This window comes from Rhinatrema bivittatum, chromosome 7, assembly GCF_901001135.1.
Source record: "Rhinatrema bivittatum chromosome 7, aRhiBiv1.1, whole genome shotgun sequence".
Lineage (NCBI taxonomy): Eukaryota > Metazoa > Chordata > Amphibia > Gymnophiona > Rhinatrematidae > Rhinatrema > Rhinatrema bivittatum.
The window spans coordinates 214852502-214875421 of NC_042621.1; the positions used below are offsets into that span (position 1 = coordinate 214852502).

At 42.5% G+C, this 22920-nt stretch overlaps 1 protein-coding gene across 1 annotated transcript in view; it reads left to right on the plus strand.

Annotated features, from left to right (window-relative positions):
• The window catches only part of MINPP1 (multiple inositol-polyphosphate phosphatase 1), a 170714-nt gene extending 148095 nt beyond the window's left edge, over positions 1–22619 (plus strand). The window contains exon 5 of the mRNA XM_029609803.1: positions 21523–22619. Within this exon, the coding sequence (XP_029465663.1) occupies positions 21523–21922 (400 nt within the window). The 3' untranslated portion in view covers positions 21923–22619. The remainder of the gene's footprint in view (positions 1–21522) is intronic.
• Positions 22620–22920: the final 301 nt, after the last annotated feature.

The window sequence follows — 22920 nt, forward strand, 5'->3', positions numbered from 1 at the left end:
TCTGTAAACCAAGATGATGTTCCCAACGTATCGTGGTATATAAAATGCTTAAAATAAAATAAATAAATAAATAAGGTAATTTGAATAGGAGAAGAGAAGAGGGCCCAGGATAGAGCCATGAAGGACACCAGTTGATAGTGGGATGACAGTATTTTATGTTTGGGTACTTGACAGGTACTTGTGACTTGAACTGGCCACTGTTGGAGAAAGCATACTGGGCTTGATGGACCCTTGGTCTGACTCAGTATGGCAAATCTTATGTTCTTATGAGGAGGATCTACCAGAGAACACATTAAAAATGTGATGGGAGAGATAAGAGAACCAAGAGTTGAAGGACTGGTATTTTTATGACTTTTTAGGCACTGAAGTTCATCTTATAAAGTCTGAGCAACTGCAAATAAAAATAAGAGACATGATAGTAAAGATATCATGCTTCAGAACAAAATCAAAGGGTATTACAGGTGATTTAAATTTGATATTTTTTTCTTTGGGCCTGACAGTTCACCTCCTACACAATGTTTCCTCTAATTTGTTTCAGAGTATATGCAGGTGTATACCACTGTGAGTGCATACATTTTGCAAGTGAGCAGTCTGTTACACTCACCAGAGTTTCAACCTTTGAGATAAGAGGGGTAGCCAAGAGAAAAAATCAATTAGCAGTTTCTGGTACATATAATCATGCTGTTCAGCTTGCAGAAGAGATGGCTATGAGGGGACATGATAGAAACATAGAAATGACAGCAGAAGAAGACCAAATGGCCCATCCAGTCTGCCCAGCAAGCTTTCGCACTTTTTTTTTCTCTCTCACATACTTATCTGTTTCTCTTGGCTCTTAGTAATCTTCTTTTATTCTATTTCCCTTCCACCCCTGCCATTAATGTAGAGAGCAGTGTTGGAACTGCATCTAAGTGAAATAGCTTAATTAGTTAGGGGTATTAACCACTGCAATAAGCAGCCACACCCATGCTTATCTGTTTATCCAAACTATTTAATTCAGTCCTTGTTGATTGTTGCCTGAATATAGATCCACCCTTCTTCATTCCCCCCTGCCGTTGAAGCAGAGAGCCATGCTGGCTATGCATTGAAAGTGAAATATCAGACTTGGATGATAGAAGTTTATAAAATCATGAGTTGGGTAGAATGAGTAAATAAAGGATAGTTATATACCTTTCAAAAATTCTAAAATAAGGAGACACATCAATACTAACAACCAGCAGATTTAAAACAAATCATAGAATGCATTTTTTCACTCCATGCACAATCAAGCTGTGGATTTGTTGCCAGAGGATGTGGTCCACACGACTAGCATAGCAGGGTTTGAAAGAAGTTTGGACAAGTTCCTGGAGGAAAAGTCCATAAAATATTATTAGTCAAGTAGGCATAGGAAAGCTGTTGATGTTCCTGGGCATGAGTAACAGGAAATAAATTTACTTTATGGGCTCTTCCAGGTACTTGTTGCTTGGATTGGCCACTGTCGGAGAAAGGATGCTAGGCTCAATAGGCTTTCCTTAGTGTTTGGGTAGGTCAATCCCAACAAGTGAATTATGCACCTCTGCCAGCAGATGGAGATGGAGAAAAAACTGATATCATGGCTATATTGTCCCGTCCCGACATCAGCCCGCCAGGATTCTCCGTCTCCAGCAGATGGTGGACATGCATTTCCCTTCGGTGGATTGCCTGTTTAAAAAAAAAAGAAAAGAAAAGAAAGAAGTTGGAAAGGAAATGTTTATATAGCACCGCTTGCCTCCTGAGGTGATATCATGCGGTCCTTCCCTCAGTAGAGTGCCTTAGTCTGGTAGCCTTGTCTGGCGTGGACCTAAATTCCAATTAGCGGTTACAGTCCGAGAGAGGCTCGGTGGTGAAGGCTTTAGCCCTCTCCCCCCGCAGACAGGACCTGTTCCTGCTCTAGACCAGGGAGGGCTGAGCTCAGATAAAGTTTTTAACTTTAAAAAAAAAAAAAAGAAGAAGAGTCATCAACAGGAAGACAGCAGGTGAAGGGTCTGTTTCCTCAGTATTTGGCTGTCCTGCTCATGTTCCTGTGGAGTTCTGTGAGGTGAGGAGAGAGTGCAGGCATGGTGGGTTGAGCAGCCGTTTGGCCAGGCCCCGCTTCCAGGCTACTCCCATTTTGGCACAGGGTAGGCCATGGGTTACTTTCACGTCCGTTTTTGCTGCAGACCGTCGGCACGCGGTCCAGGTGTGCGCGGATTCCTGTTTGTGCATGCATTTAAGCATTCTTCCTTCTGGATGCATATCTTGTGCAACCAGTTTAGGTGTCGGTCCTGGGCGTCCAGTGGGAAAGCAGCCTAGGCACATCTTTTGTGCATCTATATTAGGTGCGCTTGTACGTGCGGGAAAGCTAGGTACGAGCCTTCATTGGGCTGTGCGCTTATAGCATAGCACCCGCAGTGAAGAAACCTAAGCGCCTGTCTATCTGTGCTGCCTGCCACATCAGAGTTATTCAGCTGGAGCTTTCTTTAAGCCTATGTCAGTGCTGCCTGGATACTTGGGGAGATTTGTTCCCTTCTGATTTTGCCGATGATGGTCCATTTCCTCAGTCTGAGGAGAGTGGGACTGAGGGAGACACTGCAGGGGTGTCTCCTCCTCTGATTGGTCCATGGGTAGAATCCTCAGAATCACTGGCTCGCAGGACGTAAGGTTCGGGCCTATGGGGCCTGGAATGGACCCAACTTTCTTTTCCCTGGTGAAATTCATCTAGGGATTGCAGACATTTTTACTTTCAGCTGGTTTGCTGAAGTGGCAGTTCCTACTAAGGTAGGTCCAGATGCTCCGAGTGCTCCTCCGCCTGTCTTCATGGTCAAGCACCTTAGCTCAGTGCAGTCTGACAAAGCTCGAATGCAGGAGGATCAGGTTGATACCAATGATGACTGTGAAGGCTCTCCTGGTGAGGAAGGGGATATTCCTACAGATTTCGAGCCATATAGAACTCTTCTACGTTTCTATCAAGAGAGATGAGTTGCCAGGTCTGGTATCTCAGATCCAGAAGGCCCTCAGAGTGGCTGGGCCTGACTGCTTGTAGAAGAAGGATCCTATTTTAGTCACCTGCACAAGGTTTCTTGTTTCTTTCCCCTTTTGGATGCAATCTAGGAATTGATTGATCTGGAATAAAATGCGCCAGAAGTGTCCTATAAAGGAGGACACATCTTAGTGGGTTTATACCCCTTGGATCTGCAGGCCAGAGAGCAGTTGCTTTTCCCTAAAGGTGGATGCCTTGGTGTGTTCTGTCACAAAATGTACCACCATCCTGGAACAGGGAGGTGCAGCTCTGAAAGATGCTCAGGATAGGAGGATTGAGGCTTTCCTGAAGCAAGCCTTTGAGGCAGTGACAATGAACTTGCAAATTGCTTCTTGTTGCACTTTGGTAGCTCGGGCTACCTTGCGGCTTTATCAAGAGTCTGGTGGCATTGGATCTGATTTAGGGCATATGGTAGAACTGGAGCAGCCTTCTTGGCTGATGCGGGCTGTGACTTGGTACACACAGCTGCCAGAGGTGCTGCTTCAGTTATTGCGGCCAGGCGACAGCTGTGGTTGCACGACTGGTCCACAGATACTATTTTAAAGTTCAATTTGACTAAGCTGCCTTTCAAAGGCTCACTTTTATTTGGCAGTGAGTTGGAAAAAAATGGCAACTAAATGGGGAGAGACATAGATCCCGTGTTTGCCGGAGGATAAGAAGCCAGTTTCTCGGAATTCTCGGGCAAGTGGCTGCTCTTGAGACTATCGGAGTTTTCGACTTTATAGGGGAGGTTCTTCCCAGAGATCCCATCCCTTCCATAGATCTCAGGCCTTTCGCCCTCAAGTTCCTAGAAAGAATATGGGCTCTGGAAGTGGAGCCCCTCAGTCTTCTCAGTGAAGGTTTGCAGGCTTACCTGGTGATGTGGGAGATAGGTGGTAGTCTATCCCGGTTTTATCACAGGTGGGCCCAGATTACTTCAGATCAATGACTCCTTGAAGTGGTTCAGAATGGCTATGCTCTAGAATTTCTTCGCATTCCTCCGGATGCCTTCATGGTCTCTTGATGCAACTGCCCTCAGAAGAAAGTAGAAGTGGAAATGACATTACAAAGGCTGTTGATTCTGAAAGCAAATCACAGTGAAATAAGGGCCAGTATTCCATTTATTTTGACGTGCCGAAAATGGAAGGGATGTTTCAGCCCATACTGGATCTCAAGGGTTTCAACTGACATCTGTGAGTCCCGCATTTCAGGATGGAAACTGTGCACTCTAAAATAATGGCAGTTCAAGCAGGATAGTACCTCACGTCTCTGGATCTGATGGAGGCATATCTGCATATTCCCATCTGGCAGGAACATCAGCGGTTCCTCTGATTTGCCATCCTGGATCATCATTACCAGTTTCGGGCCTTGCCTTTTGGACCAGCCACAGTGCCCAGAACCTTTTCCAAGGTCATGGTAGTGGTAGTGGTGGCCCTTCTCAGGGAGGGCATTCTAGTTCACCCTTATCTAGACGACTGGTTGATTCGAGCCAAGACATTGGAAGAGAGTCTTCACATTTCCCGCAGGCTGGTTAGTGAATCTGGCCAAGAACAATTTGCAACCAACTCAGTATCTCGGAGTTCATTTTGATATGAGGCAAGACAGAGTGCTTCTGCTGGAGTCTCAGATCCACTCATTTATGCTGTGAGTCCAATCCCTGCAGAACTCTGTTCATCTGACCGTGTGATCTTATCTACAGGTCCTGGGGTTGATGGCTGCCACATTGGAAAGGGTTTCCTGGGTAAGGGCACATATGCGTTCTCTTCAGCGCACCTTGCTCTCCAGATGGAGTCCACAGTCACAGAACTATGCGGTGAGGCTGCTCCTTCCCTTAGAGGTGAAATCCCAGTTGTACCATTTCAGGAAGGGAATTTCCTTGATGATGCCAGATGCGATCCTCCAGGATTGGGGGGCTCACTATCAGGAGTTGGTGGTACAAGGGTGCTGGAATGCATTGGAGCAGCAGTGGAACATCAACAGCAGTTCGGATGACATGCCTCCAGTTCACCAAGCGGATAGAGGCTCGGGTGGTCAGGATAATGTTTGACAATGCAACAACAGTAGCTTACATCAATCATCAGGGTGGAATCAAAAGTCAACAGGTGTCGGAGATAGATGCGTTCATAGTATGGGCAGAGAAGCATCTCCTAAGCATATCCGCCTGCAAAGGACAACATCAGAGCCAATTTTCTCAGAAGGAGAAGCTTGGACCCAGGAGAATGGGAGCTGGCAGACAAGGCCTTTTAGCTCCTGGTGGACCGGATCTATAGTTGTTGGCAAACTTCAGCAATGTGAAAATTCCTTGTTTCTTGAGTCACAGGCAGGACCCAAAATCGAAGGGCACCCTGCTGTATGCATTCCTGCCTTGGCCTTTGATGGGCAGGCTGGTACAGAAGATTGCAGGTCAATCCAACACTGTTCTTTTAGTGGCTCCATATTGGGTTTCATTGTCATGGTACACCGATCTCCAGAGACTTCTGGTGTGCAGTCCCCTCCAATTATCATCTCAGATGGATCGGTAATGTCAGGAATCCATTCTACACAAAGATCAAGGTCGGTTCTGACTTACGGTTTGCCATGGAAAGGGCTCGGCTGCTGAAATGCAGTTATTCGTCTTCCGTAATTTTCACTCTTCTTTGGGCCTGGGAATTTTCTATTTCTCTAGCTTACGAGGGTCTTTGAGGTCTAGTGTTTTGAGCAAGGTACTCAACTGCTCAAGGTAGATATTCCTTAGATTTTGGAATTTTTACAGGTTGGCTTGCTTAAGGGTATGGCCCTTAATACCTTGAAGGTTCAAGTTGTGGCACTGGATTGTTACAGGGGAAGAGTCAATAGAGGGCCTTTTCTTCCCATCCGGACGTGACCAGTTATTTGCAGGGAGTTAAGAATCTTCGCTCCCTATTGCAGCTTCAGGTGCCTTTGTGGGATCTTAACTTGGTCCTCGAGTTCTCGGCAGGTCCGACTTTTCGACCACTGCGTACACTTTTCTTGCGGCTGCTTACTTTGAAGACGGTTTTTCTGGTAGCAATCTCTGAGCTTCAGGCTTGTTCTTGCTGTGAACCTTTTCTCTGTGTGACTCCGGTTGCGGTTCAGCTTCAGACTGTGCCTTCCTTTTTGCCCAAAGTGGTTTCGGATTTTCATTTGAAGCAGTCCATTTCTCTGCCTGTGCTATTTGGAGGTGACTAAGACTGTTCGGAAATCTGATTGTCTTTCTGTGCTCCATGGTGGAGGTAAGCAGGGAGCTCTAGCAACATGGGCAATGATTGCTTGCTGGGTTAAGGAAGTCATTACAGCAGTCTATGTGGCTGCTGAGGTTGCCTTACCGAAGATAAGACCGCATATCACAAGGGTTCAGGTGGTATCGAGGATGGAGCTTTGTGTTTGTCACTTGCTGAAATTTGCCAAGCAACAACATGGTCATCTTTGCACACCTTCTCCAAGTTTTACCACTTGGATGTTAGGGTTAGGGAGGATTCCGCTTTTGGATGGGCAGTTCTGACTGGGCTGCTGGCAGCCTCTCGCCCTTTTTGGGATTAGCTATTCTACATCCCACTCGTTGGGATTAACCTGCATTTACTGCACATGTGCTAAGGAAGAAGAAATTACTGCTTGCCTGATAATTTCCTTTCCTTTAGTGAGGGTAGGTCAATCCCAGATCCGCCCTCAGCTGCTGGATTTGGATTTTGTGGTTAGCCTTCTTAGGGCAAGCGATGCAGAGTATATTCCTGCTCTTTGTTGGTAGTTTGCTAGATTTGTTCTTTCTTTTGGCTGAAGTATTCCTATTGGTTGAGAAATATGAATGGTTGCCTGTTGCTAATAATGTTCAAGTTTAATCAGATTTGTCCACATTTTGGCTTTTCCAGAGAATACTGGTGGGCTGATGGGGTGGGACTATATAGCCATGACGTCAGCTTTTGCTCTGTCTCCATCTGCTGGCAGAGGTGCATAACCCGCTCGTTAGGATTGACTTATCTTCACTTAAGGAAAGAAAATTATCAGGTATGTAGTAATTTCTCCTTGGTCTAATCCAAGATGGCAATTCTTACGTTTTTATGACATGTTTTCAGAAATACAATTACACCTTTCATGCAACTACGTGATACCAATAAGATAAGCAGGAGGAAGCAGTTGGTGCCATGTAGTTGCAAGTAAGACACATTGGCTCAAAAGTTGAGATTTTTGGGAATCTCAACTGTCCTAAAAGTGCTAAGTAATGCCCTGCCTGTTCGCTTTCCCAAATTTGTACTCCCCTTTTCCAACTCTTCTTCTCAGCTTTTTTCCCCTCTGTAACTTCTCTTACCTGTCTTACTTCTGCTGGTGCTCCTCTTTCTCCAGCTGAGCTGAGTCCCAGCTTTGATTCCCCACAGCAATGCAAGGCCCCAGTTCCTCCTTACCATCCCTTTCTCTCCTTTACTGTCTTTCTTTCTTTCTCCCCGCTTTGCTTCTTTTGGCTGAAAGTAGGTCAGTCATTTGGCTTTTGGGTTGGGACTTAAATTTAGCCTCTTCAGAATGGTTGGTGGAGGGTTTCAGTTTTTTTATTTTTCACATCTTCCAGGTGTCTGTTTTATAAATTTACTAAGCATTTATTTAACTGTATGTATGTATTTATTCAAGGGGTGTTAACTTTTGAAAATATGGACAAAAATCTCTATTCCTTACTTTTATCCACAAAATGTTATTTAAATCATAATTATATGGTCACACAAAAAAATGTGGCGATCACTTGGATCAGTGTTTAAACAGTGGATCACAAACTTTGGGAATGACTTATTTTTTATTTTTTTTTAATTTTGTTTTTTATTGAATTTTCATTATCATATAATGACAACAACATTTGAGGAAAACAAAAAATAACATGAAATACAGACGGATTAATATACATCTCCAATCTAAATAATGCAGAAAATTAAATTAAGTCAAATATTACAGGAGTAATATTACTTCCGCCTCTAGATATCAAGGAATAAACATATTTTTATTTATAAGAATAAATGGAGAACCATATAAAAGCAGTTCATAAGAAAAAAGAAAAATTTTAGGAATTGGCAGTTTCATCTAGTACAGCAATTTACTTTTCCTTCCATGCCCTAGATCCAAATGAAGACATTAAGAATGTGAGTCCAGGTATAGACGCAGCTGTTGAGGATCTGAAAAAATATATCTATCATTTTGATGTATAATAAGACATCTAGAAGGAAATCGCAAGAAATATTTAGCTCCTCGAGAGAGCACTTCATTTTTCATTTGAAGAAATAATTTCCTTTTTTCCTGTGTCCTTTTAGTAATGTCAGGAAACACTCTCACCTGAGAGCCGTAAAAAAGGAATTGATGTTTTCTAAAGGATAATCTCAGTATATTTTCTTTATCAGAAACCTGAAGAAAAGTCACAAACAAAGTTGCTCTCGCTTCAATTTTGGCTTCATAGGATTTCTCCAGGAAATCTGTAAGGTTGTCAAATACAGTATTATCCCGGTCTTCTTGCTGTTTTATGACTTCTTTCCCAGGAAAATAGTAAATTTTTGAGATTTCTGGTATAGCATTTTCAGACAGTCCCAATATGTTAATAAAGTAACTTTTAAGGAGATCTTTCGCATTAGCCCATTTTGTTTTAGGAAAATAAAGAAATCTTAAATTATTTCTCCTTACTTCATTTTCTAAAAAATCCATCCTGTTATTAAGCATATTTTCTGATTTGATAAGGTTAGTTTGAACCTCTTTAATTTCCTTAGTCTCCGTTTCTGCATTTTTTAAAGCTTTTTCAACTGTCTGTACTCTTTTTTCCAAATTTTGAGTTTTATCCATGTTACCTTTAACAGCTTTAGTCAAGTCATTCATAGCGGTATTCATTTTTGAAAGCACTTTCCAAATTTCAGTGAGAGTTATTTTTTCTGGCATTACCAGATCTGTACTCAACTCTACATGAATCCCGGTCTCCTCACATCTTGTCGCCATGGGGTCCCTCCTGTCGAGACTCTCCTGCCGTGACTCCTCCATGTTGTCTCTGGAGCCGAGTTCTTCCAGGCTCACCGAGGTCGATGGTAGTTCCTCATCTCCTCTCTGGGCAACCTCGGAGGTACACGATAGTATTGTCTGCTGTTCCGTCCCCCCAGCAAATTGGGGTCTATATGACCAGGAGGGCACCTCTGGGGCTCCGGGGCTTAAAGATATTTCTTCGGCTAGGGCGTCCGACGGCCGCTCTCCGTCTAAGACACCAGCAGCCAAGCTCTCCGGTGTTTGCTGTACCGCACGAAAAGCCTCCTCCAACCGAATTTGCCGCATTGAAACTTCAGGGGTAGAGGTAAGGATCTCACGAATCCTTGCCTTTCTTTTCGAGTGAGGCATGTAATTTTAGATTCAATTAGCAAAAAGTTCTTAGGGAAATCGAAAGGAAAACGGAGCAGAGAGTTTCCCGTGCTCACGATGCGGCGGCCATCTTGATTCTCCGGGAATGACTTATTTTTAACCACAGTGATGTGCAAGCTCTAGCAGCGTAGAAACTGGCATTTGTACTGTTATAACTTCCACCCTCTTTAAATAGAATAAATCATTTGGTCTTTCAGATTACTTAAAAGTTGTGTAAACAGACATAGGGTCTAAATATTTCTAAACATATCTGGACAAAACTTGGCTTACAGAAGAACTATTTCATCTAAGAGATATTAAAATTTGAACATTGTTTGAAATTACAAAGACTTTTCTATAGTTCCTTCTTTCATATTTATTTAAATTACCAGGAAGAGGTTGCTAAACTTGTGAGAAAAGACAAAAATTTAAAAAGAAAGCAGTCAAACTACGACTGCTGCTACTACTACTTATCACTTTTTTATTTTAATTGTTATTAAGTTTCAAATAGATTCCAAGATTTACATCTTGTAAAGAAAAGTGTACAAAGTAATAATTCAAAAGGCATGAAAACAGTCATTACCAAAGGCAAAATACACAAAAGTCCACAAGCTAAGGAACGAAAAGCCACAATATCAAGAACTAGTTATCAGCATGTATTATAGATAGAAACTCTGGAAGCCAGTCTATAAATAAAGAGGAAAAATTAACCCCCTCTATCAGAAACTCCACAAAGAGTGGATGATGAAACACCAGAGGTTGACTTATCACCTGGAAAAAGTGTAAGTTGGCTAGGATAATAAAAACATATTTAACATTCTGATATTTAACCAAACATTTAGAAGGGTATTTAAGAAAAAATATTGCCCCAATTTGCAAGATCCTAGGTCTCAATAATATAAATTGCACCCTTCTTTTTTTAGTTACTTCTGTCACATCTGGGAATATCCAATACCTATACTTAAAGAATAGCTCATCTCTGTGGTTAAAAAAAAGTTTCATAATACCATTCTGATCTGGTTCAAGTATCAAGTCCATGACTAAGGTTGCAGGTTTTACCTGTACTTTACCAGATGTTTCTAAGAATACTGTTAAGTCCAAGCTTCCAGATGTAATAGTTGAAGACTCACCCACTTCATTTTCACCCACATTTCCCTTTGGCAATGGAAGATTAAAAAAAAAACAACAACTCTTGAAACTGGTGGCATTGATTCAAGAGGTAACTTTAGAACTTCAAGGAGATTTTTTTTAAATATCTCTGCTGAGATCAAGACCAACTTAGGAAAATTAATCAACTGTAAGTTTTTAGATTTAGAAATGTTTTCCAAGTTTTCCAGTTTCTGATGTATACTGTAGATACATTATCTTTCATCAATGTGGACTCAGTTTTAAACTGAGAAATCTTCTGTTCTAATAATTCAAGTCTCCTATTACATTCTTCCATAATTTTCTCTTCAGCTACCAATGTTGTCTCCATATTCTGGTAACTGTAGCAATTTGTGAAATTTTTGCAGTCTGGGGTTTCTCCATACACTCAATGGCCAAACATATATTGCCTCTAGAGTAAACGTTTAGGGTTTCTCAAGTGCAAAGGATACTTGTTCCATCTTTGTCACTGCTCCTTCCACCAATACACCAATTCCCTTATTCCCCAGTGGGCCTCAAATCTCTCCAAGGGTACTCGCCTGGACCAGCATCTAGGAATCTCCATGCAGAATTGCTTCCCATGTCCCCAGCTGCTCCTGGATCAAGTCCTATGTCATGGTGCTGTCATCATTGGGAGACCGTTCTGCCAGGAAAGACTGAAGTTATCCAAGGCTGGATCCACAGACATTCTCCATACCTCTGGACTCAGAGAGATATCAAGGATCTTAGAGAAAAGTGGCAACCCTTCCCCTGCAAGCCCTCCAAGTGGCCCAATACTGACGGAAGATGGCTGACTCTCCCTGTGGTGGACAAAGCGATTGATGGGCCCAAGTGTAGCGGTCATCGCCACTTAAGCTGGAAAAGTCCTTGTTTTGCCTTTCCTCTTGACCATATTAAGGAAGGCAATTATTTTTTAGAAAGAAACAACTAGACAGCTCATCACTGCAGCAGAGTTAACTTCCACTATGTTGCTCCTCCCCCACTATTTATCACTTCTATAGTGCTACAGTGTATTGAACACTGAAATTGTATCAAGGCTGTGTCTCAATATTGTAACTTTATCTGTAGCTAATTTTCTTGGGTTTCTTTTGTACATACATACATACATATGTTTGATTTTGTATTACGTGATCAGGATTTGAAAAATGAATACATTAAAACAGAATTTAGACCCAGCCAAAAGTGACAGAATGTGAAACCAAGATATCTATGTCACATTCTAATTTGGGACAATTTTGAAATATAAGTTGGCCCTTTATTTTTGACAGGTTTAAAGAGGTATTGAAGAGGTATTTCAGCTTTGCTGACTGAATAAATTAAGTTGAAAATTTTCCTGAAGGATAGATAACATTTAAAATGTAGTGCTATATACCTTCAAATGAAGGACACAGTTTTTGATTTAAAAGTATTTATTTTCTCATGATTCAAGCAGTGGCATGTACTATTAGAACTTGTGTTCCATTTCTGGTAGCATTTAAAGCCCCTCCATTGATGTGCTCTTCCATTTTGGTCACATGTTTACCTGGGGGATCAGAGAGTATCCAGTGCATAGTATCCAAAAGCAAGCCTAATAATGAAGATGAAAATAACTTTTATTTTCTCTTTTTTGAGGATATATGGGGTAGTGCGTGTGCATGTGTGCTTCCCAGCGCACACACATGGGTGTGCTGATTTTATAACACGCACGCCGACGCAAGGGGGGGAGACTTTTCCGCAATTTTCGGGACGTGGGACACGTCCTGGCCTTCCACAGTTCCCCTCCCAGTTTTTGTGCAGGTTTTGTGAGGACTAATATCCTGCTCTCATCGGACAACATCTGTTACAGGTAAGAAACTCTGCTTTCTCTGAGGACAAGCAGGGACTGCAGCCCTCACAAATGGAGAATCCCTAGCTATAGATTGCCCTGAACAAAAAAGGGAAAAAAAACCTGAAACAGCACCAAAGGGCAACAACGAGGATGCTGTGAATCTGGGAGCAGCTTCCCAAATGATTTGGGCAGGGTAAACCTTACACAGGTTAAGCATATGACAGGTCGAGAAGAGAGAAACAGGGTACCTACCCTTAATAAGGGCACGTGTTCAACCTAAGAAGACTGAGCTGAAGGGGAAGCTATGTGAAGGGGTATACAAAAGAGAACCCCAGAATACCTTAAGGGACAGATTTCAGAGATCTGGCCCGTTCTACCTTAAGCTTGAGGCAGCAGGGAATCCTGGTCTGGATGGAAGAGGATCCTGGGAAGGTGTATATCTAGCCAGGCCGAAGAGAGAATGGCAAATCCCAGAAGGAAACTTAGGAAGCCCAGACTGAGAGCATGTAAGTTGAAAGATTGCTACTTTTGTTTATAAGCTCAATAGAGCTACAGAATTGTTTATAACCAGCCAGAGCCTGGCCTCTGGCCATTCTGACTGCACACCCAGGCTGGTGCAATATTAGCATGTGTAAAACAGGCACTCATAATTGAGTGTCCGCTATCCTAACGCGTGCTGATCCACCTCTCCCAGGTGTCCAATCTAATATTTAAATGAGCTACTGCAGTAAAAAGGAGGTGCTAGAGGAAATTGATAATACACATATCATCGAAGTATAAGTCCCTTGGTTTAACGACACTGTAGATAAATGAAATGTATAATTAATTATTTGAGTACAGTGATACCGTATTAATATTTGGAGATATTTTTATATATTAAATAAATGAGTCGGTTCCTTTACCTGCACTCACGGCAACGTTAGTGTATTCTCTGGTCGCATGTCCCTACTACTTCTGAGTTTCAGTATTATTTGCAATCCACACTAGATTCGGCTGAATTAGTTGAATTTGTGTAATATCTCTTTTTTTTTATTTTGTTGCTTACTGCTCCATTGGAGCAGAAGCAACTTGCTTCTGGTTGACTGCTGGCGGCACGCACTTCCCCCTCACAGCGGCAAATGGCCGCTCTACCGGCTGCCTCCGGCCCCACCCCTCCCCATCCCCTGGACTGCCCCTTTCCTTGGGCCTGGCACTGCTGCTCATAACGGGGGTTATGTGCATGGCTGGGCTTCTTTTGAAAATGTGCGTTTTTTACGCGTGTGGCCCATTTAAAATGTATCCGATAGTGTTTTACTTTGTCAGTGATGGCCCTGCTTTCCTTTGTACACTCTTATCATTTTTATCTCACTTTTCTGAATATTAGTCATTGCGCCATCTGGCAAATCAGCCTTCAAGAGCAAGAAATCTCAGATTCCTGCATTTACTGCACCAGCCCAGGAACCTAAGAGGCTTGAAGTGACTGGAAGGAAGTATTACCAGAATGCTATAGGCAGACTCGACCAAGTGATGCGGTCAACATCTTCTGTGATTTCTCCTATATAGAAGACTACCAGGTCTACTTGGCTGGTTATCTGCATATCTTGCAGACTGAAATGCAGACTTGCTCAATATATTCCTTAACACAGACAAAAGGAATTTCACTCCCTTATGGTCACAGAAAGACTTAGAAAGCTGCAGCTAGCTGTTTGAAAACTGGGTATTCCCTTATAAACCTATTAATATTCTTCACAGCCCAAGACCTAAATGGCCTCTGTTTTTGGTTGGTGAACTTTCAGAGAGCTTGAAAATGGTGGAGATTACACCTTAAAGGTAGTATAGTGTACTCTTTTTTTTTTTCTTTTTTTTTTTTTTTAACTTTGGTGGGTAATGTGGATTTTCTGGCAGGGCTGAGAACCCTTTTTTTTTTTTTTTTTCAAGTTGGGCTATGCGAAGGCTTACTTGTCTGGGTCAGTTGGTAGATCAAGACAACACATTTGTTTTCATTTTAAGAAATTAGAAAAGAGTGGGACCTAATAGCTCAAAGTTTTTATGCTTCTCTACAAGCGCATCATTATTGTTTCATACAGCTCTTGCCTTACTAGTTTTTGTAGATGCTGAGGATTATCTGCGGGACATCATCCCCAAACATAACAAGTTGGCTGTATGCCACTGGCGTTGCATAACAATTTGAAAACTCCACATTTATTTACATTGGCTGCTGTTTGGGTGCTGATCTGGGTAGTCCTTTAGACTCCTCCCACATTACTACTGCATTCATGGCTGTTTACCGTAATTTCTCATCAGCGGCTATGAGAGAAATGCAATTTATATTACCAGGGAGAAGGGTGTAAACATGAAACTGGGATTCTAGTAATTGTCTCAAATGTCATGTATCTGTGGGGGATTTTTGTCATATGTTTCTCAATTGCCATAACTTAAATTCTTATTGGAATCACATTTTTGCTTTTTTGGAGAAGATTTTGAAATATATTGTAGTAGAATCTCATCTTTTAGTATTCTTACATCACTCTGTACAAGTTCCGATTCATCCTTCAGGAAGGAAGAAATTTATTTGCATGTCTTTGTTAATCTCTAAGAAACTTGTCCTTCAATACTAGAAGGGGGATGCTCTGCCAAACTTCCAACAATAGAAAAGCAAGATGTATAATCTAGCTACTTTGGAATTGTTTACGGAGGATCTTCTCAATGGGGGAAAAAAAAACCCCCATGTAATCATCATTATTTCTGTTTCTGGGAGGCAGTCCAAACAGCACTGACCTAAGGTGTATTTAGATGTACTGGACTTTTGTGTCTAGCTCCTTTGGAAGTATAATATTTGTATTTGTATTGGTCTTTAACTGAGTATGAAAGTGTATGTGCATGTGATGAGAATAAACTTTAATAGAAAAAGTCAGTTGCAGTATATGTTTGCAAATGATGCTTTATTTATCCACTGTTCTCTGATTTTTCTTATCGTTCTTTTATTGTTTACTTCATTGATGACTTAGAAACAAATTTATAAAAAAAAGAAAGAAAAAAAAAGGAAAACTGAATCTAGTTTGCTTGGCTTGTGTTGCATTAGAGAGGGTACTAAAAGCTTCTGCCACCGCTGTGGACTCCTGCAGAACAACTCGACTGTGTTTTTTTTGAATAGAGATGTAGAAGGGAGAATCTCATTGGAGTTAAGGTGAAAGAAACTGGATGTCATCAAAACACTTTGAAATCCTCTCCCCCCACCTCCAGCATACCTTTCGTTTCTCAGAAGTTTCAAGCAAATTTTAACTGAAAGGTTTTTTTATTTTGTTTTTTTTTTTCATTACAGGAGTCGTTTCCAAGACAAAGTGCTGAGTCTTGCCAGTGCAATCAAAAAGACTCTAAACATTTCACTATCACATAAGCCTCAGGTCTGGTTTTGATTGGGCCCAGAGGAGATAGCTGTTATCTATCCAGTCTCCAGAGAACCTCTCTGTAGTGAGGAGGCTGAAATTTGTTGCAAAATGTTGGCCTCTTGTAACATCAGATAGCTGGGCAAGAAGGATTGTCAGAGAGGGATGCAGGATACATCATAGTTATCCTCATCATAGTTTCTTTATATCATGCTTTTCCAACCATGTTACAGCAGAAATGGACTTTAAAGTGTGTATGGGTACAACAGTTGATAGAGTTCTAGGTTACATTTTACAGGTTACAAATTCTAGATATCAGTACACATACATTTCTTGATGTTATACCTTATGCGTTTATGCTAGCAGTAATAAACTAGCTTTAAGACAACAGTTCTAGAATAGAATATGCAGCATGTGTAGGTCACATTGGTGGGGATGCAAGTGTAATAGATATAGGCTTAGCCAATCTAGGTTATGTGGGCAGGTCTGTTAGTTTAGGTTTATGGAGGGGGTGATTGGAAATGCTTTCAAATTGCTCTCTACTAAAAGCATTCAGGCCTACAATGGAAACCACCTCTTTCTCAGAGGGCAATGCAGGCACATCCGTCATTGCAGGGAAGAGGGTGCAGGATTTACTCCAGTTACTTCTTCGGGCCAAAGAAAACCAGAAGACACAGACTCATCCTAGACCTTAGGAATTTGAATAAGAAAAATGTCAGCATGGTTTCCCAAATCACTTTCCTCTTCTAAATCATGGAAATTAGCTATGCAGTCAATTTAGTCTGCAGAATTGAACTCCGTTCTAGAACAGGGCTTCCCAGACCTGTCCTGGTGATCCTGCAGCCAGCTGGATTTTTAAGATATCCATAATAAATATTCATGAGATATATTTGCATGTCCTACCTGGTATGTGTAAATGTATCTCATGAATATTCATTATGGATATTCTGAAAACCTGATGGACTGTGGGTTTACCAGAACAGGTTTGGGAAGCCCTGCCTTAAAAACATATCTATTGAATACTAAATGTTATCATAAAAAGGGTGGTGTCAAATTTTCATCTTAATCAGTAAGTTTTCCTGCCAACATTTTCCTTGACTTGTATTTCATCGGGAAGCTCTAGGCTATTTGGAGCAGACTAAAGACCTTAAGACCTAATTTACTAAGAATGCAAACAAGGAGATGTTGAAGGTTCTCAAAAAGATTTATTAATAAAACAATATTCCATAAATGCCCAACTCTAGGCCTGAGTTTCGCCCAGTGAAGGGCTGCTTCAGGGGCTACAATAAAACAATCATTACAGAAATGACGTTAATTACAATTGACTTCATAAACAACACACAAACATAATTAAAAATGGACATAGACTAATCAATATACAAAAAAGGATAACTTATAAGGAATGGACATTAAAGAAAATGTACAATAGGAGGGCAGGAAGACCATGGCATAGTTGGTAAAATTATTTTTTTACCTGTTAAAAACAAATTTTATCAATTGACAAGATGCACTTTTTAAATTCTCATGCCTATCTGGAGAAAAAATTGTAATTAGATACATTGTTAATGTAGCTTGATTTTTAGCGTCTATATATGGATAGTAGCGTATCTTTTTACCTCGTTAAAAATGAAATCCAAAGTATTGGTAGCAGATCTATAGGTATATTGTTGATACGCTCATTCCAAATTATCATGAAGAAGCTTAAAAAATGGGAAATTAAAATATAAAAAAATTAAAAAAGGGATAAAACATAATAAAAGTGAACTTAAGCATAAGGGAAGGAAAAATATGACAAAGTTATTTTAAAAACTATTGTAAAATATGCTATGGCTTAATTACAAAATGGGTTATGTAAATAAAATGAAATTTATTATGTTTTATCCCTTTTTTATTTTTTTATATTTTAATTTCCCATTTTAATCTCCCATTTTTTAAACTTCTTCATGATAATTTGGAATGAGTGTATGAACAATATAATATAACAATATAATAGCAACTTGTATTCTCATTGTTATTCTCTGGTCAGTTGATTATGGCCATGTTAGTCCAGCATTGTCAACATTGGTAGTTAGCATAAGATCAACCTCTTTTTAGAAGAGATTTACAAGTTGAAACATAGAGTTCAGTTTTATTCATTTGCAGAAATTTTCTTGTAGGGGTTTAAGATCTGGTCAGAAGTGTTGCATGAGAAAAATTATTAGAAAAAAACTGAAAGGAGCAGCTACAAAAGTAAAAAATGTCCAAGAGGAGTGGTCGTTGTTAAAAAAAAAAATAATACCATTCTAGAAGCACAGTCTAGATCAGGGGTGGGCAAGTCCGGTCCTCGAGGGCTGCAAACCAGTCGGGTTTTCAGGATACCCCTAATGAATATGCATGAAATAGATTTGCATACAACTGAGGCAGTTTGTATGCAGGTCTCTCTCGTGCATATTCAAGGCTATGGATTTTGTATAGCCGGCGCGCGCCGAGCCGCACAGCCTACCCCCATTCCCTCCAAGGCCGCTCCGAAATCGGAGCGGCCTCGGAGGGAACTTTCCTTTGCCCTCCCCTCACCTTCCCCTCCTTTCCCCTACCTAACCCACCCGCCCGGCCCTGTCTAAACCCCCCCCTTACCTTTGTCGGGGGATTTATGCCTCCTGGAGGGAGACATAAATCCCCGCGCGCCAGCGGGCCTCCTGCGCGTGGGCCGCGACCTGGGGGCGGGTATGGAGGGTGCGGCCACGCCCCCGTACCCGCCCCCAAAACGCTGCCGACACGCCCCCGAAACGCCGCGACGACCGGGCCCGCCCCCGACACGCCCCCCTCGGAGAACCCCGGGACTTACGCGAGTCCCGGGGCTCTGCGCGCGCCGGGAGGCCTATGTAAAATAGGCTTCCCGGTGCGCAGGGCCCTGCTCGCGTAAATCCGCCCGGTTTTGGGCGGATTTACGCGAGCAGGGCTCTGAAAATCCGCCCCTTAGAGAATAGCCACTGCCATTAGCAATGGTAACATGGAATAGACAGTTTTTGGGTACTTGCCAGGTTCTTATGGCCTGGATTGGCCACTGTTGGAAACAGGATGCTAGGCTTGATGGACCCTTGGTCTGACCCAGTATGGCATTTTCTTATGTTCTTATAGTCTGTCCTTGACATCAAGCTCTACTCAATCACTTCTAGAGATCATTTATTTTGGTTTCTAGGGTCCTCCAGTTCTGTTTTCTGTATTTAACATTATCCAAAATAGAAAGAAGAAGAGACAAAAATAAGTTTCTCATGGGTAAAAACATTTAGGGGCGGATTTTAAGAGCCCTGCTCGCCTAAATCCGCCTAAATCTGGGCGGATTTAGGCGAGCAGGGCCCTGCGCGCCGGTGCGCCTATTTTACATAGGCCTACCGGCGAGCGCAGAGCCCCGGGACTCGCGTACGTCCCGGGGTTTTCTGAGGGGGGCGTGTCGGGGGCGGGCCCGGTCGGCGCAGCGTGTCGGGGGCGTGTCGCAGCGTTTTGGGGGCGGGCCTGGGGGCGTGGTTACGGCCCGGGGCGGTCCGGGGGCGTGGCCGCGCCCTCCGTACCCGCCCCCAGGTCGCGTCCCGGCGCGCAAGCGGCCCGCTGGGGCGCGGGGATTTACGTCTCCCTCCGGGAGGCGTAAATCCCCCGACAAAGGTAAGGGGGGGGGGTTTAGACAGGGCCGGGCGGGTGGGTTAGGTAGGGGAAGGGAGGGGAAGGTGAGGGGTGGGGAGGGCAAAAGAAAGTTCCCTCCGAGGCCTCTCCGATTTCGGAGCGGCCTCGGAGGGAATGGGGGTAGGCTGCGCGGCTCGGCGCGCGCCGGCTATACGGAATCGATAGCCTTGTGCGCGCCGATCCAGGATTTTAGCGGATACGCGCGTATCTACTAAAATCCCGTGTACTTTTGCTGGCGCCTGATGCGCCAGCAAAAGTACGCCAATTCGCACGGTTTGAAAATCTACCCCTAAGAGGATAATTTTCAAAGGATTTACATGCTTAAAACTAGGTTTTACATGTGTAAATTTACTTTACAGGTGTAAGTGGGCTTTTGAAAATTGCTACAATGTCATTGAATTGTCAATAGTAAGTGCATTTTAAGCACATAAATGGTCTTTTGAAAATTGCTATGATAGTATGTTATTTGCATAAATATAACTCCTTTGAAAATGACCCCCTTATTGTTTTTCTCTGCCCAAGGATGTGTTTATTGCTATTGTCTTCCTTATTTTTTGAAAGACTGCTCTTAGCTCGCTAGTACCATATGTGTGACTCCCATTCAGGCTGCTTCTTATCGGAGAAAGCAAAATTACCTACCTGTAGAAGCGACAGTGGCAGTTTGTTGCTGCCATTGCTGTCACTTCTACCATTGGACCTAGGATGCCTCCTGCAAAGAAAAGATTCATGGGAAAAAGAAGGGAGAGGCTGGTAGAGGGTGCAAGACTTGAGAGGAGGAGCTAGACTGATTTTTCATGTGGGAAATCTTTTGTGTAAAGATTAAATTTATGAGAACTTTGTTCTACTGCTTGTTTAAAAAAGGCATCTTGCATGCTATAAAAGAGAAGTTTCTTTTCACTTGACACGAATGGAATGGAATGGAAACTTGTCTGCTAAAAGCTTATTGCGTAGGGGTTTGGTTTGCTGGCGGTTGAGTGGGGGAAAAGTGGGTTGCGGATACCTTTTAGTGTTTATGTCTAAATCTTTAGTAAATAGAATATCTGTAAGAAAATAAGGGAAAGCCTTCAAATCCTTTAAGTGCGGGGTTAGTTTTGATGTGCTAGTATTTCCATCAAGGTACGTTTTAATGAGTTTTAGAAGTAGAATAGTAAGGACTAATCCCGTATCATGTAAAAGTATACTCTTGTGAAAACACTTCTTAAATAACAATACCACATATTGAAGCAATGTGGATACTGCTTGCCAATTTCCCCCTGCTAAATAATCCAGCTGATTTTTCATTCCCACGCTGGGTAGCCCCGAACCACTCTGCCAGTAGTAAGGTCAGCCACTCTTGTTCCTTGCGAGTGTGGACTGTGAGCCGGCTGTACTCGGTCACCACAGTAGCCCGGAGGAGGGGGAAGGGGGCCTGCTGCAGGGAATATGAGTGCAGCAGGCTCACTGTCCATAAGCTGAGAGCCATTACTACTCAGGAGCAGCACATATTTCATTTATCTAGGGGAGCAAAGAACCCTAATCCAGGCCGGAAAGAACTCCCAGTGGATTAGTGGATGGGTTTTGATTTGGTGTTTCTTGGGGGAAAGGTGATGGCCTAGTGATGAAAGAAAGGAACTGGGAACCAAGGAGTCAGGCTCAAATTCTGTTTCTTCCACAGATACACTTTGTGACCCTTGGTGAGACACTTTTACTCCTGTTACATCTGGATTGTAAACTCCTTGTGGCAGGAATTATAATTTTGTAAGGTGCTGAATAAAGATCAGTCTTTATTTGCATTTAGATTTTATATTTATTGTAATAGCTTGCTGCTTGTTGACCTCTCCTGCTATCCATGGACAAAACCAACAAATGTTACTCTTACAATTGCTAATCTAGCCGATCGACAGAGAAAGCGAACAACCTTATACCAAATCTGTGGGTTAGACAGCTGAACAGGAACAGGGGAAGGCATATCTTCAGTATTGTTTCTCTTTAGTCCAGCTTCTGTGTTAGAGAGAGACAGTTTAGATTAACATTATTGCAAAGCTGAAAAGGACATGTTCAGGATTATATCTAACACACAAAACGAACTAACAGTTGGACAGTGAGCAAAACATTTTGTTTAAATTTTACTGCCTAAACATGCATTTCTGTATCGATATCTTATGTATTGAATTCTTTTTTTTTTTTCTGTTTTGAAAATTGATGTCTTCCAGCTCTCAGCCCATTTCATCGCCTGTGATCCTACAGTTTGGACATGCAGAAACTCTCCAGCCATTGCTTGCCCTCATGGGCTTGTTCAAGGATGAAGAGCCCCTCAGTGCAAGCAATTTTGCCAAGCAAGCACAGCGGAAGTTCCGCAGCGGACGAATTGTGCCCTATGCAGCCAACCTGCTCTTTGTGCTGCATCGCTGTGATGCCGCCAGCACGCCTGAGGAGAAGTATCAAGTGCAGCTGCTGCTGAATGAAAAGCTCCTGCCGTTCCCTCACTCCGAAGAGAACGTCTCCACCTACCAGGACCTGAAGGAGCAATACAACGCCATCCTGCAGCGCTGCCACTTCAAAGACGAGTGTGACCTCCCAAGGGTCAACAAGACATCTCCTCATGAACTGTGAGGAATCCGTTTGGGTGTCCTGCTCAGCTTGGGTATTCAGTGTTATTTATGTGACAGTGGCAGTGTATCTGAAAGAATGTTTCAGGTCAGAAGGAAAGCCCATATTTTAATAATTTAAGCAAGAATGTCATTTTTGATAAAAGATCTAATGCAGTTTCAGACAGCCGAGTCTTACAAATCAATTATTTTTAGCTTAAAACAGCTATGTCATCTCGTCATGGCACAATTCCAATTTTCTATGGTAACATGGCGCCGGGAACATAGGTGTCAGCACTAGGGCTGCGGGCTTCCATTATACAGACCTCAAAAAGTTTCTGCATCCCCACTTTAAAAATTGTTCACTCTCCCCTCCCGCAAGAAACAGAATATTTTAATAGCAGTCCCATTTTAGGAAGAAACATGAAAGTCCTATTCTCTGTTTCTCTATCTTAATCTCTGTCTCCTTCGTTTGCTAACTTTTGACTACCCTCTGATTGCTGCTTTGTTCTAGTTTGTGTATTGTCTTAGAATGATTCCTAATGACAAGGGTTATTACGTTCCACTTCACTCAAAGTAGGAGCACCTCCCTTAAAGAGTTTGTTTTCACACATTTGTGCAGCATTCTCACGTTAAAGTGTTTCTTAAAGACAAGTGATTGGTTTTTGGTTTAACCCTACTCCCCCTCCCCCCCCCAAAAAAAAAATAAAGCCCCACCTGGATGAAAAGAATAATAAACTGGTGTTTACATCTCAACTACCAGAAAACTGGACCATGCCAGTGCCCCAGTAAGCCTTCAAACCCTCTCCCCTCACTGCTCTTGGCTCCATGGGCAAGCCTGTGCTCCTGAACTATTGTGAGAACAGCACTGGCATACGGGAACCGCATCATTGACAAAAAAACAAGCGATGGCGCAGGATGTCAGCAGGAGCTGGTGATTCAGATCCACAAACAGAAGTTGTGAGCCGGGAGCAGGCAGGGCACAACATGGGGGCGTAAGGAGGAATGGAGCAGTGGTGGGAT